The 21,554-nt window shown below is 40.6% G+C and overlaps 1 protein-coding gene across 2 annotated transcripts in view; it reads right to left on the bottom strand.

Moving 5' to 3' along the window:
• The window catches only part of POLA1 (DNA polymerase alpha 1, catalytic subunit), a 300,131-nt gene that overhangs the window by 222,832 nt on the left and 55,745 nt on the right, over window positions 1-21,554 (bottom strand). For both annotated transcript variants that reach the window (XM_007087856.3, XM_042974042.1), the window contains exons 25-26: window positions 18,771-18,920; window positions 18,233-18,355 (exon numbers count right to left, since the gene is read on the bottom strand). In XM_007087856.3, coding sequence (XP_007087918.2) covers window positions 18,233-18,355; window positions 18,771-18,920 — 273 coding nt within the window. The remainder of the gene's footprint in view (window positions 1-18,232; window positions 18,356-18,770; window positions 18,921-21,554) is intronic.

The raw sequence follows: 21,554 nt of genomic DNA, 5'->3' as shown, positions 1-21,554 counted from the left end.
GCCTCACAGTCAGGCAAATTCAGATCAAACTCAAGACTGAGGACTGGCCCCACCCCCGACCCAGCCCCTATTTATAGGAACGGGCTGAAGCTTTTATTGAGGGGGTGGATGAGGAGCAGACGGGATGTTAGGAAATAACTAGCTCATGACCATTTAGATTTTCTCAGTTCAGTACATTTCTATACATCTCATCAATGAACACATTTTCTCCTCCATGCCACCTGCCACACACACGTAGCAACTAGAAAACAAATTGAAAAACATTTTTTCATAAACCTCACAGTAATATGACTGTTACATTTTACACAAGTGGAAAAAGGCTTTTTGTTTGTTTGGCTTATATCTTGTAGTAGGGTTTTGCTGTTAGGATAAAGTGCTTAGAATGGTGTCTGGCGAGCATTAAATGTTTAATGCACCTTAACTGTTATTATTATTACCGATACAGATATGTGTCTAATTATGTACTATTTACATACAGAGGGGAAAGAGAGCAGATCCTCATTCTCTCTGGAAATTCACAGTAACTGTTACCCACCTAAGGGCCAGGAACATGTGTCACAATGTACTGAGTGGGGGAGGGGAACCAACATACTCTAAACTGAAGAATAAATCAGGAGGCATCCACACGAGACTTAACTACAGCTGTATTTTTCCCTCTGCTAAATATCTCCAAAAATCATTTACAGTGATTCAATTTATGGTCTGCAACAGCTCCTGGAGGACAGAACGACATGCCCTCTACTGGAAACCAGGGCCCAGACATGACCACAGCAGGCCATCTCCATTTCAAGAACCGCACAGTAGTGCAGGGAAATCTGTTCGTTCCCATGAGCTGGTCTTCCTGCCCTACAGGTGAATCCAGTATGCAGGCATCAAATACTTCAATCTGAAGTCTGTGATGATAAGCAAACATTTAAGAGTTTAAAAAAAAACTAACAAAGCACAGAATACATAGGCTGATTTAGTAGAACCTAATAAAAATGAGGTTTTTTTTTTTTTCTAAGTTCAATTTTATTTTATTTTATTTATTTATTTATTTTTTTTTTTTTTTAGTAATCTGTATAGCCAACGTGGGGCTTGAACCCACAACCACTAGATCAAGAGTCACACGTCTTCCGACTGAGCCAGCCAGGTGCCCCAAGAAGAGTATTTTTAAAAACTGATTTAAATAATTGTGCCTCAAAGATCAATAGATTTCCTCTTGTGTCTCTTTACGCATGGCCACGTTTTCCTGTGTCTACCACAAGTCCCACTCCAAAAAATAAATAACAGATGGACAGTTCATTTTCTAATTTTGAAGTAAAAATGATTTTAGAAAACAAATACCAAAATCCCCTTGGCCCTCCACAATTCTGTAATAATAAACGAGGCTACAGATGTGGAAGGAGACCCTAAGTGACCAATCCAGCTCCTTTAACCAAAACCAGCCCGTGTAGCTCCATGCCATCTTTCATCTCCAAATTGCAAACTTAAAAAAGCATTTAATCCAAACTGGCTGTAAACTTTAAACTTGCTTTTGAACTTCGCTTCTCTTCAGGTTCTCTCCTTGCCAGATTTACCTAATCACCTGCACTCACTGCTCACAGGATTTGGCAGCTCGTTCCATCAGTGTTCACCTTTCTTCAGTCATCTGGAAGCTAAAGTTCAAACACCAAAGGGACCCAGTAAACAAGACATACGGAAAGCAGGTAGCTGAGTAAATGCACCAAGTATCAACCAAGTACCTACTAGGTGCCAACGTCCGAGCTAGGTGCTGTGTGTATATAGCTGAGTAAAACAAACTCCCTGCCCTAACAGAGTTCATGGTCTAGTAAAGACGATGAATAAAAACACAAAAACATGTTAATAAATGCAAAATGATGAGTGCCAAAATGGAACAAAATGGTGCTGAGCAAGAAAAGGACATGACAGGGGACATTCGCACATATACAAAGAGACAGGTATGGGAATGTCTACTTTTCATAATAGTGAAATACCGACAACAACCTAAAAGACCATCTACTAGAAAAATGGGAAAGTAAACTGCCAAACATTCATATGATGGAATACTATAGAGCAGTTCAAGTGTATTTTCCGATCTATATGTATCAACACAGATAGAGTTCAAAAATATAATGGTGAGAGAAAAAAACTCAAGGTGCCAACAAAAATATGACGCATCATTTACATAAATTAAATGGGCACATTCAAGAGTAACAAAAGCATACAAAAAGGAAACAGACGTATCAACTTCACAATAGTAGCTGCCTCTGGAGAGGGAAGGAGACTGGGGAAGGGAACAGAGGACACTACCTGTAAGGCTTTCTTTTATTTAAAAAAAAATCTTAACACGTTCTGGGAGATGGCCACACAAATATGTTATTTTACTCTATAAAAAATAATGGGAAAAAATTTTAATTTAAAAATGAAAGCTGGAAGTGGGGTGGACGTACCTATTTAGGTAGAGGAGTCAGGAAGGCCTCACCAATGAGGTGGAATATAAGCTGAGGCCTGAAGTGAGACAAACATGCAACCCTGCGCCAAGCCTGAGGAGGCACATTCCAGGCAGAGGGCCCAGATGCACAAGGGCCCTGTGGACGGACAGAACTGAATGTGAGTGCGGAACTGAAAGTGGTGGCCCGTGGGAGTGAGCAAAAGTGGGGAAGGGGAAGGCAGCAAGTCGACGGCACAAAAGACAACTGGAGAAGTGCGGCGAACCACACAGGACCGTGGAGGCCAAGGTGAACCAAGAGGGGAAGCCACTGGAAGCAACACGCTGCAATCACACTTTAAAAATAGAAGCTGCTATGTGGAGAACGGATCCGAGGGGGCAAGAGGACAAGGGAGCCACCAAAGGGAGGCTGCTGCAGGGATCCTGGCCAGAGAGGACAGTGGTCTGAGCTGAGTATTTTGGAGGTGAGGCTGGCAGGAATTACTAATAACTGGGTCTCAGGACTCGGACAAGAAGACAACTATTTCAGAAATGTTATAAAAATACCTGGTGCTTGTCACTTTGTGCCACTACTAGATATTGTTTGAGGACATGAAGTAAACACTCTGGGCCCCGAACCCATTTCGTACAACTGAGTGAACAAACTTATCAAACTCATGAACATCAAACTCATTAAGAATAAATAAATATAAACTAACAACACTAAGTTAAAGAGTGAGGAAGGTCAGGTTAAACAGTTCAGGGAGAGGGAGTTTTGAGGAAGACAGCACAGAAATTAGTGATGCAGGTGGACAAAGGCCCAAAAAACAGAAGATATGAAAAAGCTGAAACACAAATTAGAAGAGAATTTGGCCAACAGCATACAAATTGGCCTTAGTAGACTAGACTGTTGAGCATTCAAGCAAGAGAAAAATGTAGAAGGGGGGTAAGAGAGGCTGTGAAGAGAGGGCAGGCAGGCCAGCTTACGGTGTTTAGTTTTTAGCCAAAATTTACTTAATGCTTCTTACATATCAAACACTGTATCAAGTCACTGACAAAAATTATCTCACTTAATCCTCCTTCATTGGTTAGTTACTATTGCTAAAAATGAGGAAGTGGGGGCTTGGGGAGGTTAAATAAGCAATCAGTGGGTCCCTAGCTCGGGGAGAAGCAGATCTGGGTTGCACTCGCCTGGGACTTACCTGGAACCCTAGTGGGCTGCAGGTGGCAGGGCGAAGGGTAAGAGGACGGAGCACGAGGCCCCCAGGCCTGGGCCTGGATTCCAGAGCTGCAACGTAGTTAAACTGTTTCACAAGTTACTTCTCTGTGCCTTAAATCCCTCATCCATAAACTGGGGAGAATTACAATCTCTACCTGCAGCAATTCCGCTCACCACCGTCACTGCATTCAAAGGCACCGGCTGAGTCCATAATCACCTCCATGTCCCAAAGTGCAATGGAAAATTTTCAAAACTACTGTCAGTCTCTTTGCAACAGTCATCCACCACCTCCCTGAAAAGCTCTTTACTGGCTTCCAGGACATCACACGTTCCTCCTTTTCTCCTTCTCTGGTGGCTCTTCTACGGTCAGCTGTTTAAGTCCATCCACCTCCTCCAAGCCACTCCACGGTGGGAATCCCAGAACACTGAGCCCTACGCCCACTTCTCTTTCTCTCCTCTTCCAAAGTAATCTCATCCATGCCATGGCTGAATTTACCTCAACACACCAATGGCTCCCACATTTATAACCTGCTACCTCGAAAGTAACATGTCCGAATTCAAACCGCTCATCTTTCCCTCTCCCCACCCCAAAGCCAATCCTTTTCCAGTGCTCGTCACCTCAGGGAGAGACAACCCATCCGTGTGCCTGCTCAAGTCAGCCGGGCAGGAGTAGGAGCTGTCCCAGAGCTGTCCTTGACGCTTCCCCCATCCGAAGCCCTACATGCAATCTACCACCAGGCTTTGCTCATTTTTTTTCTTTCACATCTCTGTCATGTCTGGATCTTCCCCCTCCCTTGTCAGCCATCACACCAACCAAGCAACTGCCATCACTTGCTTGGAATACTTCAATAAGAGCTCACTAACTCGTTTCTCTCATCTATTCCAAACACTCCAACTCATTCAGCACCAGGGATCTTCTCAAAATGCAAATGGGAGCCAATCCCTCCATCTGCACACAGGACCTGCTAATGCCTCCCCCTTGCTCAACATGGCCTGCAAGGTAGGACTCCTGCCACATCTCCAACCTCCCCTCCCATCACTCTCCCCACCCTTTCTACACTCTGGCTACAGCAGCCTTCCCTCAGTTCTGCACCCTAGAATGCTTATCCCGACAATCCTTTTAGCTGGTTAACACCGCCACACACTTTTCAGGTCTCAGTTCCAGTACCGTAGGCTCAGGAAACCCCGGATTCTTCTTCTTCAGTCCAGGCGCTTGGACTCTGCAGAGAACCTTTATTACCAGCACTCAGAAATTTGCATTCCTTTTGTTAGCACTTACTTTCTTCTAGAATGGCAGGACTATTCATGTGACTGTTTGCTTAATGGCTCTCGTCCGCCAGACTGAAAACTCCATGAAGACAAGGTCCTTGAATACTTAAATCTATCACCGTGTCCCCCACCACACTGGCACCAGGCCCAACACCTGTAGGGGCTTGGCGCCTTCCTCTGGGCTGTTATGAGAAAAAACGGTGTACTGTTAAGGTGCTTTGTAACTGTAGCATGTGGCAGGAACCATCATCATCTGGCACCCTCTGACAAGTAAAAAAACAGAAGCTCAGAATAACTGACTTGCTCAAAGCCACACAAAGCCAACAAGCAGGGGGGTGGACATCGCACCCCTGGCTTCCAGTCCAGGGTGTCTCCGGCACATACTCTAGCTCCTCTGCACGGCTTCTGCTACCACAGAAGACCTTTTCTCTTGTTTACTAGTAAGGAATCACGAGTTTGGCCTTCCAAGCTCTAGCTCTAATTTTACTGGAATTGTTACCTAAGGCTTTCGTCTCAAGCCTGCAGGTCAAAAGCAATGTCATTTGTCTCCATTTCTTCCACTGTACACACTCAGCAAATATTACTTGAAGAATTTCTGGCTATGAGGCAAGAATCAGTAATTGAATTAAATATATTCACCCACTCTAAGCCAATCAGCCACAAGCAAGTTATTTTTCCTGCCCCCTCAGGACACCATTAAGAAAGAAACACACGAATTTTCCCTGTAACAAAATGATCAGCTGTCTATCGCACCATGCCATGCAGTTCAACTTAAATAGAACACACACCCTAACCTGCTGGCCGGTGCACAGAAATATTACATGTGGCCTTAAGAACAATGCACATTATTAATAGCCCATGAGCTTATTCCTTTCCCCCCAGTGCTCCCTCCTCAACCCTCCTCCTCCCTGCCGGCAGAAGACACACCACCCTCCTGCACAGGGCTGAAAACGCAGTCTGTGGTTAAGTCGGCAGGGGCGAAAAGCCCCTGAAATAAATACAGCCAAATGTCTGACACTCCAGATTATGACCAAAACCTTACCCCTGCTCCGTTCCCATGCCACTCAACTCCTAGCCCTAAGGCAAAAAAATTTCATCCCCAGTCTCAAAATTTAGCCACAAATTTTGGTTCAACGTGAAACAATAAAGCCAATAAAAATAGGTCATAGAAATCTAAACCCAAATGTGTAAAAAGGAATCAGTAATCCCAAACACCACACGTAAGCCATCTGTGGATATCTTTTATGTTTTGTTGCTCCTTTCACAATGCAAGTGGAGACTTACTTCGGTAACTTTCTATTTCATTTCACTCTTTAACCAAAAAATTAATAACAAAAAGGAAGCAAGGACAGGCGTACAACCTGACACTGGCACAAAATTTCAAAGTAGGTACAAGATCCCTAAAACGGTGACCCACAGGGCTTGGAATCCCTGGCTTAAAACAGACAGCTTCTCCACACAAACACATACATAAAGCCATTCTTCTCCCTGCCTTCCAAAACTCCCACAACTTACCAAACCCAGCTCCCCATAATTTGACACAGTGCTTCCAATACAGCAAATTGACGCAGGCTCACGCTGCCTACTTAAGTGATGAAAGACAAACAGAAGGCACTAATTCGATTAGCCTTCCCTAGTTTACCAAGCCTGAGCCATAATAAACCCAACCAGCTTGTTTTGTTTTTAAATTTGAGAGGGATGGGTCTGTAAAGGATCTGACTGTACTGCTGTGAAAAGTACGCTCTAGCCACCAGACGGTGAGGGTTGCTCAAAGTAGATTCTTCCAATTAGCAATAAATGTACCCGGCACGGCTCAGGAAAGGCGGCAAGGCGACAGTGCGGTGACATCTTGTACACCATCAGGTTCAAACACTGGGGCAGCTGATCCATCTGTGGGATGGGAAACCTGCAAGACTGCCAGGTGTGACCTCATCACCCATAAATCTATTACCTGGCCAGATGAGGAAAGGGTGAGCCAGAGAAAAGATCAGTATTTTGGTTAGCAGTGATCCTTTCTCTTCAATCCTGCTATATATGCAATGTGTGAAAAGAGGGGTAAAAAGGGTGTGGGAGAAAGAATAGAGTTATATGATATTTCCCCCTTTCCTCAAGAGCAGTATTACCCAGGGACGCCTGGGTGGCTCAGTTGGTCGAGCGTCTGACTTCGGCTTAGGTCATGATCTTGTGGCTCGTGAGTTCAAGTCCTCCATCAGGCTCTCTGCCGCCAGCACAGAACGTGCTTTGGATTCTCGGGTCTCCCTCTCTCTCTGCCACTACCCTATTAGGGCGTGCACTCTCTCTCAAAAATAAAATAAACGTTGAAAAAAAAAGAGTAGTATTATCCAGGAAATTACCGATACAGACTGACTGAAGAACCAGACAATTAAATCTTACGCCAATTTCTGGGCCACTGGTGAATAGTAGTTAATAACTTCACACTTTTCGTCTCTTAACAAGGAAGGAATGGCACTTTCAAAATCATTACTGCTCTGTCATCTTGGTTCAGTGCCAAAGCAAGGAGCTTGAGAACACCTGTCAAATAACACATGACTTGTGAAAAAGAAACATATACCAAAGCAGGTTTATATAAAATGTTCACATATGTAGAAAGAGGACTGAGTTTGGGTTAAGAGTAAGTCACTATTTCTGGTGAGGGTTAGGGAAGAAAGGAGGAGACTTCCAGGACTCGTTTATGTGAGTCAAGTTAGAGTAATGAGACTCTGTCTCAGCAGAGCTCAGCAAAGCTGACACGATGTCAGTCTCATAGCATTTATCTGCTCATCCTTAGCCACATCCCCAGTGGCTTAGTAATTAAACAGGTAAAATTTAATAGATGAAAATACCATCCCTGTCTTCTCAAATAAGAATGCCTAGTAAAAATGTACCAAGTATCCTTTTTCCTGTTCTGAGTATCCAACCCATTCGTATAAACTCAAAATAGGCTTAAATATCAAGATCCTATTTTTAAAAATGCATCTCCTCCACATGCACTCATCTGTAAGTGCAGAAACTACAAGGCCAGTGTGATCCCAGAGTTAAAGCCAACTAGCACTCACTTTGCAGGCGCAGGGTTAGGTACTAAGCGGAACATCAAAACATACAGAGAGTGATCCCTCACAACATGAAGGGAAGTGGAGACTGGAGAATATAGAAACAACATGAGACTACAGGCTTTTGTTTTGTTTGTTAATAAAATCTTTAAGTGTTCTTACTAATTCATGTAGACCCATTTTGAAATCTAATAGTAAAACATCCAGTGCGTGGGTTTTAAAATGGCCATCAACTTATATTGAGACTAAAGAAATTCAACCTTCCTTAAAAAAATAAATCCCGGCACTTTTAAGGTTAGTACTGAGATTTTGAAAGACCTCAGGAAAGGCCAGTCCACACAGCCCCAGGACCACCTGTTACTACTACTGGCACCTAGTGGTGTAATGTGTGTAGGAGGGTGCAGGGTGCTCCTTCTTGACAAAGACTTGTGTAATCAGCACAAAGAGGCTGTTGTATTCTCCACAGCTTGTACAAGACAAACGTGAGGCAGGGGGCACCTGGGTGGCTCAGTCGGTAGAGCATCCAACTTTAGCTCAGGTCATGACCTCACGGTTCCTGAGTTTGAGCCCCATATCGGGCTCTCTGCTGGCTGCACAGAGCCCACTTTGGATCCTCTATCCCTCTTGCTCTCCCCCCCCCCCCATCTATCTATCAAAATCAAAATAAAATAAAATAAAATAAAACAAAACAAAATAATAAAATAAAATAATAAAATAAAAACATTAAAAAGGACAAAGATGAGGCAACCATCCCAAAACCTCAGGAAATATAAATGGGATAAAGAAGAAAGTCCATTGCTATCTCCTTGTTGAAGCTTTCTCCTCTCACACTCACATATCCCAGCCCATTTCACAGGCAGGTCTTGACATCATTCAGCTCCCTCTGCCCAGCTACCTCTAACACCAACCACTTTGTGTCCTCCTAAAGATACACATAATTATGAATGTTCAAAACCATAAGAGCACATACAAGTGGGTGTCCAGACCTCTCCGAGGTGCTAGTTTCCAACAGAAAGAAGGATATGGACAGTCTCAACTTATTTTTAAAAGTCTAAAGTCTTGCAAAAAAAAAAAATTCTAAGGTTTTGCTACCATCGATCATCATACAACACTATTACAATACCATTGACTGTATTCCCTATGCTGTACCTGTTATTCCCGTGACTTACTGTATGGTGACAGATGGCGACTAGCTCCAACTGTGGTGAGCAGAGCCTAACACATTAACTTGTTGAATCACTAGGTTGTACACCAGAAACGAATGTAACATTGTGTGTCAACTATATTCAGATTAAAAAAAAAAGTCTAGGGGAGCCTTGGGTGGCTCAGTTGATGAAGCGGCCAACTCCTGATTTCGGCTCAGGTCACGATCTCACGGCTTGTGAGACTGGCCCCACATCCAGCTCTGTGTGCACAGCGCAGAGCCTACTTCTGATCCACTGTCTTGCTCTCTCTGCTCCTCCTCCACTTGTGCTCGCTCTCACTCTCAAAAATAAATAAATGTTAAAAAAAGGAATTTTAAAAAAATCTCAAGTTTTGGCTATTTTGAAAGAAATATTATGACAGTGTTTTCAGGTATATAAATTCAAACCAGGCCTAAATGTAACCCACTTATTTATCTGTATAAATACAACACCGTGTTAATAAAGCATGAATCATTCCATATACTTCAAATCTTCTGTCACTGCATTTCTCTCAAATTACCGAATCCCTAAGTTATCAATAATTTAGACCAGTCTTCCATGGGTACTTCCAAATTAGCGCTTCCTATTGTTTTTTTATTTCTTTAAACAGAGAGAGCATGTGAGCCGGGGAGGGGGCAGAGGGAGGGGGAGAGAGAGAATCTCAAGCAGGCTCCACGCTTAGCACGGAGACTGACACAGGGCTCAATCTCATGACCCCGAGATGACGACCTGACGTGAAATCGAGAGTCAGACAACTTAACCAACTGAGCCATGCAAGCACCCCGTAGTGCTTCTTATTCTTCCATTTACCATCACTACTGTCATCGATTTTCAGAAAGGATATAGAGAAATGAACAAGCAAGTGTTGATGTTAACTCGTAAAAGTTCATCATTATAAATGATCTGCAGTTAAGATGCCACTTACTTTACTAGAAAGAGGTGTTTCTACAGAATTTAAAGGAATATGAAAAGAACCTAGGCTCCAAAATAACTATTAACTTGTACTATGAAGAATTTCAATTCATGTCATGTGAATCGCCACAGATTCTGAATTAGTAGGCGTGAATTAATAATGCTGAATAGTGTTATCAGTTTTGAAGAACTGCTAAGGATGTAGAACCCAAGCACCTCTGAAATACAATAAAAAGGGAATAAAAAGTTTCTGACTTAGAATCTTATTATGTAAACAACTTCAAAAGTGATAAGGAATCTGTGATCAATGAAAAAGGATATTGCTTCCTTTTAACATCAAATATACTCTGCCAAAACACATTAGACCTTCACCTCAGCCCTCAAAGAAATTCTCTTCTATTAAAAAAAAAAATCAAAATGTCAGGAGGTCAGCTGAAGTTAAAAGTAGTATTATTAAACGGTGGCTATTAAAATTGTGGAGACAGAAGTAGAACTCTCCCCTCCTACCACCCACACAGTTGCCATGGGTCTGGTCTGGCAAGACAATTCTTCACACTGCCATGTCTTAGGTGACAAAAGCATACATTTTTAAGGCAAAAGTTTCCCTTTAACCTACAGAAGGAGAAGGCAGAAAGGAAATTCTGAGAACCAACAGTTCTTCGTCCTTTGGGCATCAAGTTCCACTCTGAGAACTCTTCAATGTGATGTACTCTTGCCCCCCCCCAAAACGTACACATGTGCACAGACACACAAAATGTTGCACACAATCTCAGAGGACTCACAGACCTACCCTGAGTTCTCCTTTGGTTGACTGAAGTTCTCATATGACCATCTAAGCAAAGGAGAACTTCAAACTCTAAATTTTCATGTGTACAAAAGATCATTTTCCTTCCTTCCTTCCTTCCTTTAGTATAACCTCCTTTACAGTACAACTGCCTCTCTCTTCACCTACTATGACGGAGGGTGTTACATAGGAGAGTGACTTTCCTATTATTCGTGACTCTCCGTGAGACCAGAAATCACAAGGTTTTTCCTGTAAAGGACCAGAAAGTACGTATTTTAAGCCCTGCGGGTCATTTAGTTTCTGTGCTATCACCTCTGCTGCTGTAGCCTAACACAAATGGAGGCCCAATAAAGTTTTATTTACAAAAAACAGGCAATGGATCAAAGTCAGCCCATGGGTCATGGTTTGTTGATCCCTGGAATAGAGGAACAGAAACAACTCCATAAGGAAGCAAACAAATACAATTAGATCCCTAACTTACAGCATCCCTAAAAATAATTTCCAGAAGGATATAAGATCTAAGTAAGAAAAGAAATTAAGGGAGAATGTCTATGTCATTGCAGGAGGAAAAAGATTTCTTAGGGAAAAATAAACATAGTATACAGGGGGGAATGAATCAGATTATTTGGCATTAAAATAAAAATACAAACTTGTACACATTCAAAGACCACGAATAAAGGTAAAGGACAAGCCACAGTTGAAAAGATATTTGCAACACATATGACCAAACAAGGACTAGCCTTTGAATTCCTAACAAGAAACAGCATGAGACCTACGACCCAAAGAAAGAGGGCATATACACACATGGGCAGTTCGGAGGAGAAAAGTGAAGAGTTAAAACAAATGGAAAGACGCTCAACTTTAATACTCGGGGAAATGCAAATTAAAATCACAATGAGATGCCATTTCACACTCATCTGGCAAAAATTAAAAATTTAGAAAATAACAAGTTCTGACAAGGATGTGAAACACTAAAGATTTTAAGTGTGTAGTGAGTTGAAAATCCCTCGATAGAAAAAGAAACAACAAATTCAAAGAGACAAAACTGTATTTCAAAATCATTTCCAGTTTTCTTTAAATTAACCTCAGATACTGTGACTGAGTGGGTCAGGTTTTATGATCCTCCGGACACAGATATGAATTTAGCTATGTGAAAGAATTAGCTTGCTGTGATAAATTAAATGACGGTTATCATTTAATCAAAGGTCACAGGTCACATAGTGCTTGTGGCTGTGCAGATTTCACTCTTGGTAATACAGTAGAGACACTCATGCCTATGGGGCACTGTACCACAGCACCGTTTATAAAGGAAAAAAAACTAAAGGGACAACTTGGAAACCTGAAAACACGGACAGTGGGAGAACAAAAAATACACTGGGCTATATTTATTTACTGAAATATTATACAAGAGGTAACAAGAATAAATCAAGTCTAAAAATGCATCAATATGGATATACTTAAAAAGTGGAAAATAGACTAGGGGTTTTCCCCCACTTTTTTCCCTCTACGTGCTTTGGGGGGTAAGCTGCAAAACAATGATGTATAGCATGACACATAAATGGTGAAAACTTTTAATGCACCACTGGTATAAACGCTGGTTGTAAAAGCAAAAAACCATGGGCAAAAAGGATAAAAACCCTTAAGAAAGCAGTTACCTCTGAAGAAGAGAAAAGAATGAGAGAGGGTGGGAAAGAGCCAGTCTTCAAATGTCTCTATAATATTTTACTGCTTTCAATTTTTTAGAAAACTACACTCTTTAAGAAAAAAGATCGGAAAAGTGAAATTTTTGCTTCTTTCTAGATAAAGATGAGTCTCCCTTAGCACTTAATTATGAGATTCTCCATTCGTTCTCCTTCTCCATGGACACCAATAGAGGCGACAGCCTGAAGGCCCGAAGGCCCAAAGGCCATTCCAAAGGGCTGCTGACAGGCGCTACCACATCACCAAAAGACTCTCAGGAAGGCTTGCCCAGAGCGTGTTGTCGTGCAATGACCTGGATACATGTTCTAAATGCACAAATTTCAGGTCCAAACGCCAGTGAAAGCTAGGCAACTACAACCGGGTGGCAAGGACTCATGTCAGCCTACCGGGTGAGAAAGTGAAAACACACAGGATCTATGCCCAAACATGAGAGCATATGTTCACTTTAAAATGCAACCAGAAATCCAGACCACAAATCGTTTTATCAAGAGCACAGAAATAACAGAGTGCAGAAATAAAACAATACCAACATCAGCAAGTACTAATTATTCCATAAAGACAAATATTACCAGTACACTAAGGATTACACAATGAATGTGCTTCTAAGTATAGAGTAAGTTTAAAATCCCTTTTAAAAAAAAAACCCAAAAACCCAAAGAAGCAAAATTATGTATCAAAATCATTTCAACTCTCTTTGGATTAGCCGGATACTGTGACTGAGACATGTAGTGTAGCCTCATGGCCAGATGTATGAATTTAGCTATGTGATAGAAGAATTTGCTTGCTATGATACATTCGATGATTGTTCTTATCAATAAAAACTTGGAATTCAAAAAACATCATTATTTTAAAATAGGTTAGACATCATTATTTTAAAATAGGTTAGACTCTTACAATCCTTTGGTCCATTGTTAGCCTTTAACAGTTTCAAAATTAATCAAAGTTGAAATGTGGACAGATTTGTGTCACTAAATGGCCTTCACTATTGTTCACAGAATAAAAACTCTTAATTGATTAATGATCTCAGGGTGTCTATCGCCATCTAGTGAACAGTCACTTCAATTACCACACCAGTCTCTTGACAACCGTTGTCTTGGCGAGACAACCGTTGTCTTGGCTGGTTTAAAATCTATGTCCACTCAGTGCTATCAACTTGCCCAGTATCTTTCTTTTATGTCTCTCTACACATACATTGAGAACAAATACAAATGTAGGTGATATTTATACTGATTCACTTTTGAGTGCTATAAACTAAGTTTCCACATTACTTCTCTGAAAACACTGACTTCATTATTTTCAAATAACTTGCACGCTATGAGGTCCCTCATACAATTTTTTTAACCATTAACTAATTCCTCTACCACTGAGCAATTAAAAATCATAGAAGAGTTTAAGTGTGAAAGATCACACCTGGGAAAAGACAATATTGATGTCCATTTGACATAACTATTAGCATTTTTATTATAAACTTGTTTAAAAAAGTACAATTAGTAATTACCCTGAGTACTCTAGCAGCCATAACACATTTGATTACAGAAATTATTAGGTCACCAGAGCCAAACCTGCATGATTCCAACAAAACTAAGCACACACAAAATAGACCTAAAAACAAGAAGGGAGAGGGGCTTACAGTCTCCCCAGACTGTATATTAATCCATATTCAAATGTAAAATTTCCTAATCTTTTAGATGACATGCTACCAGGTTTCCTTATTCATTTCCACTTGAACCTTAATCTAATTTATCCTACAAGGACTTGAGAAGCAAACAACTTCTAAGGTCTTGAAGTTATTGTACTGTTTTGTCCACTCCATCTCCTTACAAAAAAGACAAGTGTGATAAGTCATAAAGGTATTCCAAAATTTCAGCCAACTGACTCTCATTGTACACTTTACCTCTCCTACCTCTTTAATAATCAAGAAACGTTTGGGGCACCTGGGTGGCTCAGTCGGTTAAGTGTCCGACTTTGGCTCAGGTCATGATCTCACAGTCCGTGAGTTCGAGCCCCGCGTCGGGCTCTGTGCTGACAGCTCAGAGCCTGGAGCCTGCTTCCGATTCTTTGTCTCCCTCTCTCTCTGACCCTCCCCCATTCATGCTCTTTCTCTGTCTCAAAAATAAATAAAACATTAAAAAAAATCAAGAAACATTTGAAATCACAAAGGCCTAATAGTATATATGCAAAATGCTAGTAAACCCAAGAATGATTACCACAGAGAATATTTCCATCCACCAGTGCTAATAATTATCACCAATACTTTAACAATCAGTTTTATTTCAGTAAATAATTTCTGTAGGTGGCTTTGAATCTTCTTCTAGAATAAGATTTCCAGGGAGCAACCGTGTAATTATTATTTCTCATTAACCTCCCATTACTTTCAAGGCCGACTTTCCGTAGTTGTTATATTTTTTTATTTGTGGGAAGGAGCAAAGGGGAAAGAGACAAGGGGAAAGTAGAAACCAAGAATTTAAATCACATACAATTATTTCTAGATGTGTCTGAAACGTTTTGTTTCTTAGTGGAGAGAGCAGAGGTTTTTTTTAATAGTTTATAAAGATTTGTTACTGCTATATTTTATACAACAGCAAAATTAAAAATGAGTTTAAATACCCTATTAAAGATCAAGCTAAACAAAAATATTGCCCTTAAAGTACAATGGATTAGGGGAGTGGGGGAGATCACTGGACAAATTTGGGGCTTATCATTATCAACAGTGCCCTTTTAAGCTTGTGGATTTCTGAGCCAATGCAGAAAATGTAACAACAGGGATTTCCCAACAGCAAGAGGCACTCTCCAAGGGAGTAAATTGTCAACTATTGCCTCTCGTGAGAAACTTAAGAGTAACCTTGATCCAATCTCAATAGTCAACCCATGTATTATCACCCAGTTGGGGCAAAGTGAGTGCATTTCCTAATACAAAAATAAGATGGTATTCTATCAGAAGCCACTGGATATATACACAGAAATAAAATTTAAATAATATTAAAGTAAACTTAGCCTAAGAAACTGAAAACATCCTTCCCTCACTTCAACTAGCTCCTGAAATGCCTGTATCTTCCCATGTAAAAAGGGCCTGTGTCTTGAGATGAGTAGCAAAAAAGATGTCCTTTGAGGAGTAAGAGAATATAAACAGAAGCACAGTCATGAAAGACACCACGAGATGGGGTAGATAATACTAAAATTATAATATAATTTATAAATTTATAATAAATTTATTATTATAAATTTATAATAAATTATAAAAATTATAATATAAAAGCCTTATAATCAGGAAAATATGGATCCCAATTCAAAAGAATCACTTGTTACGCTTCGCCTCTGAGTCTTAGCTTCCTCATCTGCAAAATGGGAATGTTATTAGCCATACCAATGGATTCTTGTGGGGTTTTAGAGAAATAATTCATCTGGAAGCTTCTCATATATTGCTGGTGTTTAATACATGTTTTGCCCTTCCTCACTGTGCCCTGAGCCAAGTCTATGAGATATGGGTGTCAACACCGGAGCACCTCTGAACATCCTATTTGTTTCATGCCAGCAAGATCTCCGCTAATACAGGAGCCACTACTCACATGTGGATAATTAAATTTATTTTAATTATAATTAAATAAAACTCAAAATCCAGCTCCTCAGCAAGTCGACGCTAGCCTGATATCAAATGCTCACTAGCCACATGGGCTAGTGGCCTATTGTATTATAAACTGCAGATGGAGAAAATTTTCATCATCTCAAGATTTACCGGACAGTGCTGGTCTAGACTCTAAAGCAGGGATCAGGAAATCTGTTTTCTGAAAAGGGCCAGATGGCAAATATTTTAAGCTTTGCAGACCATGCAAGTCTCCACCGTGACTACTCAATTCTGCTACTGTAATGCAAAAAACAGCCACAAACAAAACATAAACAAATAACTGTGGCTGTGTTCCAATAAAACTTTACTTACAAAAATAGATGGCAGGCTGAATTTAGCCCATGGGCCATAGTTTTGCCATCCCTGAGCATTCCACTCATAACCACGAACTACCTCCTTAAGATTGAGTAGTCTCAAATCCACTGGCAGGAATAAATAGCTTACGGGAGTGAAAGGGAATTTAATATTTAACATAACTATTCCTTTACAAATTAAGAAAAGCCCACACAGGTAGGGCTAAAGCAAGTGAAGCTTATATTGTCACAAAGTGACAGTATCTCAAATCTGTTTCATATCTGGCTCATCTTTCTAAAGCCAATAACTCTCAATCCCTAACTCCACTCCTCATCTATTCCTGGAATTGTGGACTTCTATATCCAACTGCCTACTTAACATGCCTAGAGATCTATTACAAATCTCAAAGCCAAAAGAGTACTCTTAATCCCTCTCTCCCAGATTTCTCTTTTATACGTACATACGTATATATGTACGTATATACATACTTATTTAAATTTTAGTTAGTTAACATACAGTGCAATATTGGTTTGCAGAGTAGAATTCAGTGATTCATCAGGGGCACCTGGGTGGCTCAGTCAGTTGGGCGACTGACTTCAGCTTAGGTCATGAACCCACGGCTTGTGGGTTCAGGCCCCGCGTCGGGCTCTGTGCTGACAGCTCAGGGCCTGGAGCCTGCTTCTGATTCTGTGTCTCCCTCTCTCTCTCTGCCCTACCCCACTCATGCTCTGTCTCTCTCTGTCTCAGAAATAAACATTAAAAAAAAAGAATTCAGTGATTCATCACTTACCTACAACATCCAGGGCTCATCACAACAAGTGTCCTCCTTAATGCCCATCACCCATCTAGCCCATCTCCCACCCTCCCTGTTCTCTACTGTTAAGACTTTCTTGGGGTTTGTTTCCCTCGTGCAGATTTCTCCATCCTAGTAAATGGCTCCATAAGCTAACCAGCTATAGGGCTGACATGGAGGCATTCTCCTTCATCTCTTCCTTTCCCCTGTACTCCAACCTAATACACAGGCAAACTTGCTTCCTGATGTCACTTTGCTCTCATTCCTGTTACCTCCTAAAGAAGCCTTCCCTGACCAATTTATTTTTTTTTTAATTTTTTTTTTAACGTTTATTTTTGAGACAGAGAGAGACAGCGTGAACGGGGGAGGGTCAGAGAGAGGGAGACACAGAATCTGAAACGGGCTCCAGGCTCTGAGCTGTCAGCACAGAGCCCGACGCGGGGCTCGAACTCACGGACCGCGAGATCATGCCCTAAGCCGAAGTCGGCCGCTTAACCGACTGAGCCACCCAGGCGCCCCTTCCCTGACCAATTTAAACCAGCCATCTTAACATCAAACTAGCCCATCACCCTGTTTTAATTACCAGCACAACTTTAGTTCTACCATATCCGCTTATTTTTTACGTTTGTTTATTCATGTATTTACAAGTCTATTTTCCCAAACTACCCTCTCCCCATCCCAAGGCCCCACTGCATGCCACTCTATACCTCTGCTCTAGATAGAATGTGACCTGCATGATGCAGGGGAACCTTTTACGTCTTGCTCAACACTCTACCCCCTTCACAATGTCTGGTACAGAGTAGACGCTCAATAAATACTCTGTCAATGGATGAATGAACGGATCCATACTTACAAATCTATCTGTCTTGAATCTGTCCCAAGAAAGGGGCATTTGAAGCTGTGTAACTAGGTAACAAACTTGGCTCTCCCATGCTGTAACACGTATAGTTAAAAACACTCTCATCTTTAGAGCTATGAATGTGACACCATTTACCTCCCTTCCTTTGTAGGTCACCAAAGCAGCCAGTGGTTTGGCGTAAAATCTGCTGTAGGAAAATCCCAGGCAGCCATACATACTATTTGCTGTGAGCTTCAAAGCCTTCTGTCGAATGTCATACTGTAGGCACACAAGGACAAAAGACAAACAACAATATTTGCAGATGCTTAATAATTACATTAGATCTCTTTCTAGACCACCAATGACAAGGAGTAACCCTCCATGTCCAGGAAAAAAAAGAACTCTTAACACACTCAGCCCATCCTCCCAGAAGCATGATTCCCTGACCTTCTGGAAGCAAGCAAACACAGACTCCAAAGCTCCCAGAAGTGAGAAGGGTTTGGTCCAGATAGGGCTTTGCAGATAGAGGTGTCTTCCATTCTGAGGCATTCTAGTGTTTGTGAATGTGTTTCCTGCCCACAAACTTAAAATAAGCCCATGAATTGCCCGCAGCATCATCTGTAAAACACTACTAGATAATCAAATTCTAAAAGTGGAGACTGTCACTCAGATGTCTCTCAATGAAAAGATATACCTGAAGAACCAGGTCTGGATTTAAATCTTGCTGTTTCATTAGTTGTTTGACTTGCTTTCTCCTCTCCACCAGCTTCCGGATCTCTCTGGGCAAAATGCCCATTTCTAAGTTTGGGTCTGGCAGCTCAGGGATCTGTTCTTGTTCTCCATCCTGATGAACATACAACAGAAATTTCAGACAAATCAAGCTTTCATAAAACAATTTTCAAAAATAATATTTTGTGGGCACTTTATGCAATGATCGCATCTTGAAAAGCTACTTTCTTGCCTAACTATAGGTCAACAGCATATGGGTGGCAAAGAAAAAGCTGAGAACAAGTCCACACCGCCCTCTTCTCCCACTTCTAACAGCCTCGTTCCCAGTATCTCCCCTCTCTCATTATTGACAAACGCAGATATCATTTAAAGGGATCAATTTCTATATATATTCCTCTCCTCTCTTCAAAAAGATTAGGGAGCAACATGTTTGGGGAAATTGTTTTGAAAAGAAACACTGAGACCTCTAGGATTTACTGAAAAAAAAAAAAAAAACTGCAGCACAACTCCTGTTTTAAGTCATACGTACTCCCAAACAAAATGCCATTAACACTTTTACAACTACAGAGAATCGTGGCAATTACTATGAATATTTTCCACTAAAAACTAGAACCCCAAATACTAAATCAGCAAATTTCCTTCAGGAATTTGGAGCACATATTTAAATAGGCCGTGAAATTTCTAAAAATTAATATATACATGTTCCTTAGCATTTATGTAGGACCTTTTATCTGTAAATTGCTCTGCAATTGGTAAAAGAATAGCAACATTTTAGAATAGTAACCAGCAGTTTTCTTATATGAAAATTTACAGCAGCAAAAAGCAGGAAAAGCATTAGACCATTTTTCTGAAGCCTCCATTAATTCTATTAACAGGCTGAAAAGAAAAGCCAGGCACACTTGCCCTTTCAAAGGTTCACAATTAAAAATAAACCTCTTGGCTTCAAGTATGGCAAGTCAATGCCATTTGATAACCCAGCCTTTACTAGGTATCTGATTTTATAAAGATCAATATTTTCAAATGAACAATCTTATAATAAACAGGGACCTATTGTTTTTGAAAACAGCAGACGATGATAGCAAACCTATTAAAGAGATCTTGGTACACATTCCCATTTATTTACAGCAACTAGAGAGGTCAAATAAAAAGTTAACTGAAAGGATCTGGCCCAGCTCAACCAACACTAGCTGTGTGGCACTAGCTATTTTGAGGATCAAATACTGCACAAAACAATGATAAAGAACCTATAAACTGCTATGTGTAGAGTATTTCTTAGATGACCTTTAAGGTCCCTTCCAACTCTGAAATGATTCCATTATATACCTGAAACCCTAACTGGAAAGCTCAAATAAACAAAACAGTGGAGGGGAATGAAGGAGGCCGGATCACAACAATTATCACAAGGCTCACATACTATAGCAGGACAGAGCCCAACGAACATTATTAGTCAAGTGCAGTCACCACCCTTTGGAGATGTCTACCCAAATTCCTTCTCTGTAAGATTATCCTCTAGTCCCACAGAAAGGCCCATCCTTAGCAGCCATGTTTGTACTCTGTGAACTCACTCCTGTGGTCACAGCATATGGTACCAGGCATGCTCACCCACTTAAGCAAGCCTTTAAGATTCTCTCTTCTGAGAAGACAGAACTGGGGCTAAAAAACAGCTCTAAAGCATGTGGTTGGAACTAAAAGACATGTGAAATCTGGAGTGGGAGAGTAAATACACATCTTCTGCCACAGGTACAAAGAATCAGAGAAAAACAATATATAGAGATAACATTTTACTTTATTACTTTACATCTTTTACTGTTAGAGAACCACATCTAATCAAATTCCCTACTGAGAGTCAGTTATATAAGCTTTACATATGAAGAACCACACATTAAGTTATTAAGCCCTACGTAAAACTGTTGACTAATCACTAGATTAAAATCAATGTGAAATAATTCAAAAAGATTCTTTCAAAAAGATTCACTGTGTAGTGAAAGGAATCATTAAGAAAGGCTTACATGGCCAAAATTTAAAAGAATAAAAATACCAAGTGTTGGAGATGATGTGGAACAACTCACATTCATGGCTAGTGGGAATGTGTAACACGGTATAACTACTTAGGAAAATAATTCAGCAGTTTCTTTTCAGGTTAAACACACACTTCCCATACAAACCAGCCAATTCCCTCCCTAGGTATCTACCCCCCAAAACAAAAGCACATGTCCAGAAAAAGATGTGAATGTTCATAGCAGGCTTATTAATAATAGCTACACACTGAAAACCCAAATGCTTATTTCAGGAAACTAGATAAATAAAGTGTGGAATACTCCTCAGTAACACAAAGGAAAGAACTACTGATAATGCAACAACATGCATGAACCTCAAAAACATTATGTTGAGCAAAAAAGCCAGATACCAAAGAGTACATAATGTACCGCTCCACTTACATGAAGTTCCAGAAGAAGCAAAACTAAGTGATGGTGACAGCAGAAGTCAGATCAATGGTCAATTGATGGTGAAGGGGCCTAACAACAAAGGCATGAATGATATACCAAAACTAATGGGATGAAACTAACGCAGTACTTGCCGGAAAATTCACAGCTCTAAGTATCTATATTAGCAGAAAAGATTTCAAATCCATAACCTAACCTTCCACCTTAAGAAATTAGAAAAATAAGGGCAAACTAAACCAACAAAAGCACAAAAAAGGAAGAAAGATTATAATGGAAATACAGGAGATAGAGAAAATTACCAAAAC

Source organism: Panthera tigris, chromosome X, assembly GCF_018350195.1.
Source record: "Panthera tigris isolate Pti1 chromosome X, P.tigris_Pti1_mat1.1, whole genome shotgun sequence".
Classification (NCBI taxonomy): Eukaryota; Metazoa; Chordata; class Mammalia; order Carnivora; family Felidae; genus Panthera; species Panthera tigris.
This window is presented reverse-complemented; position numbering and strand designations above follow the sequence as displayed.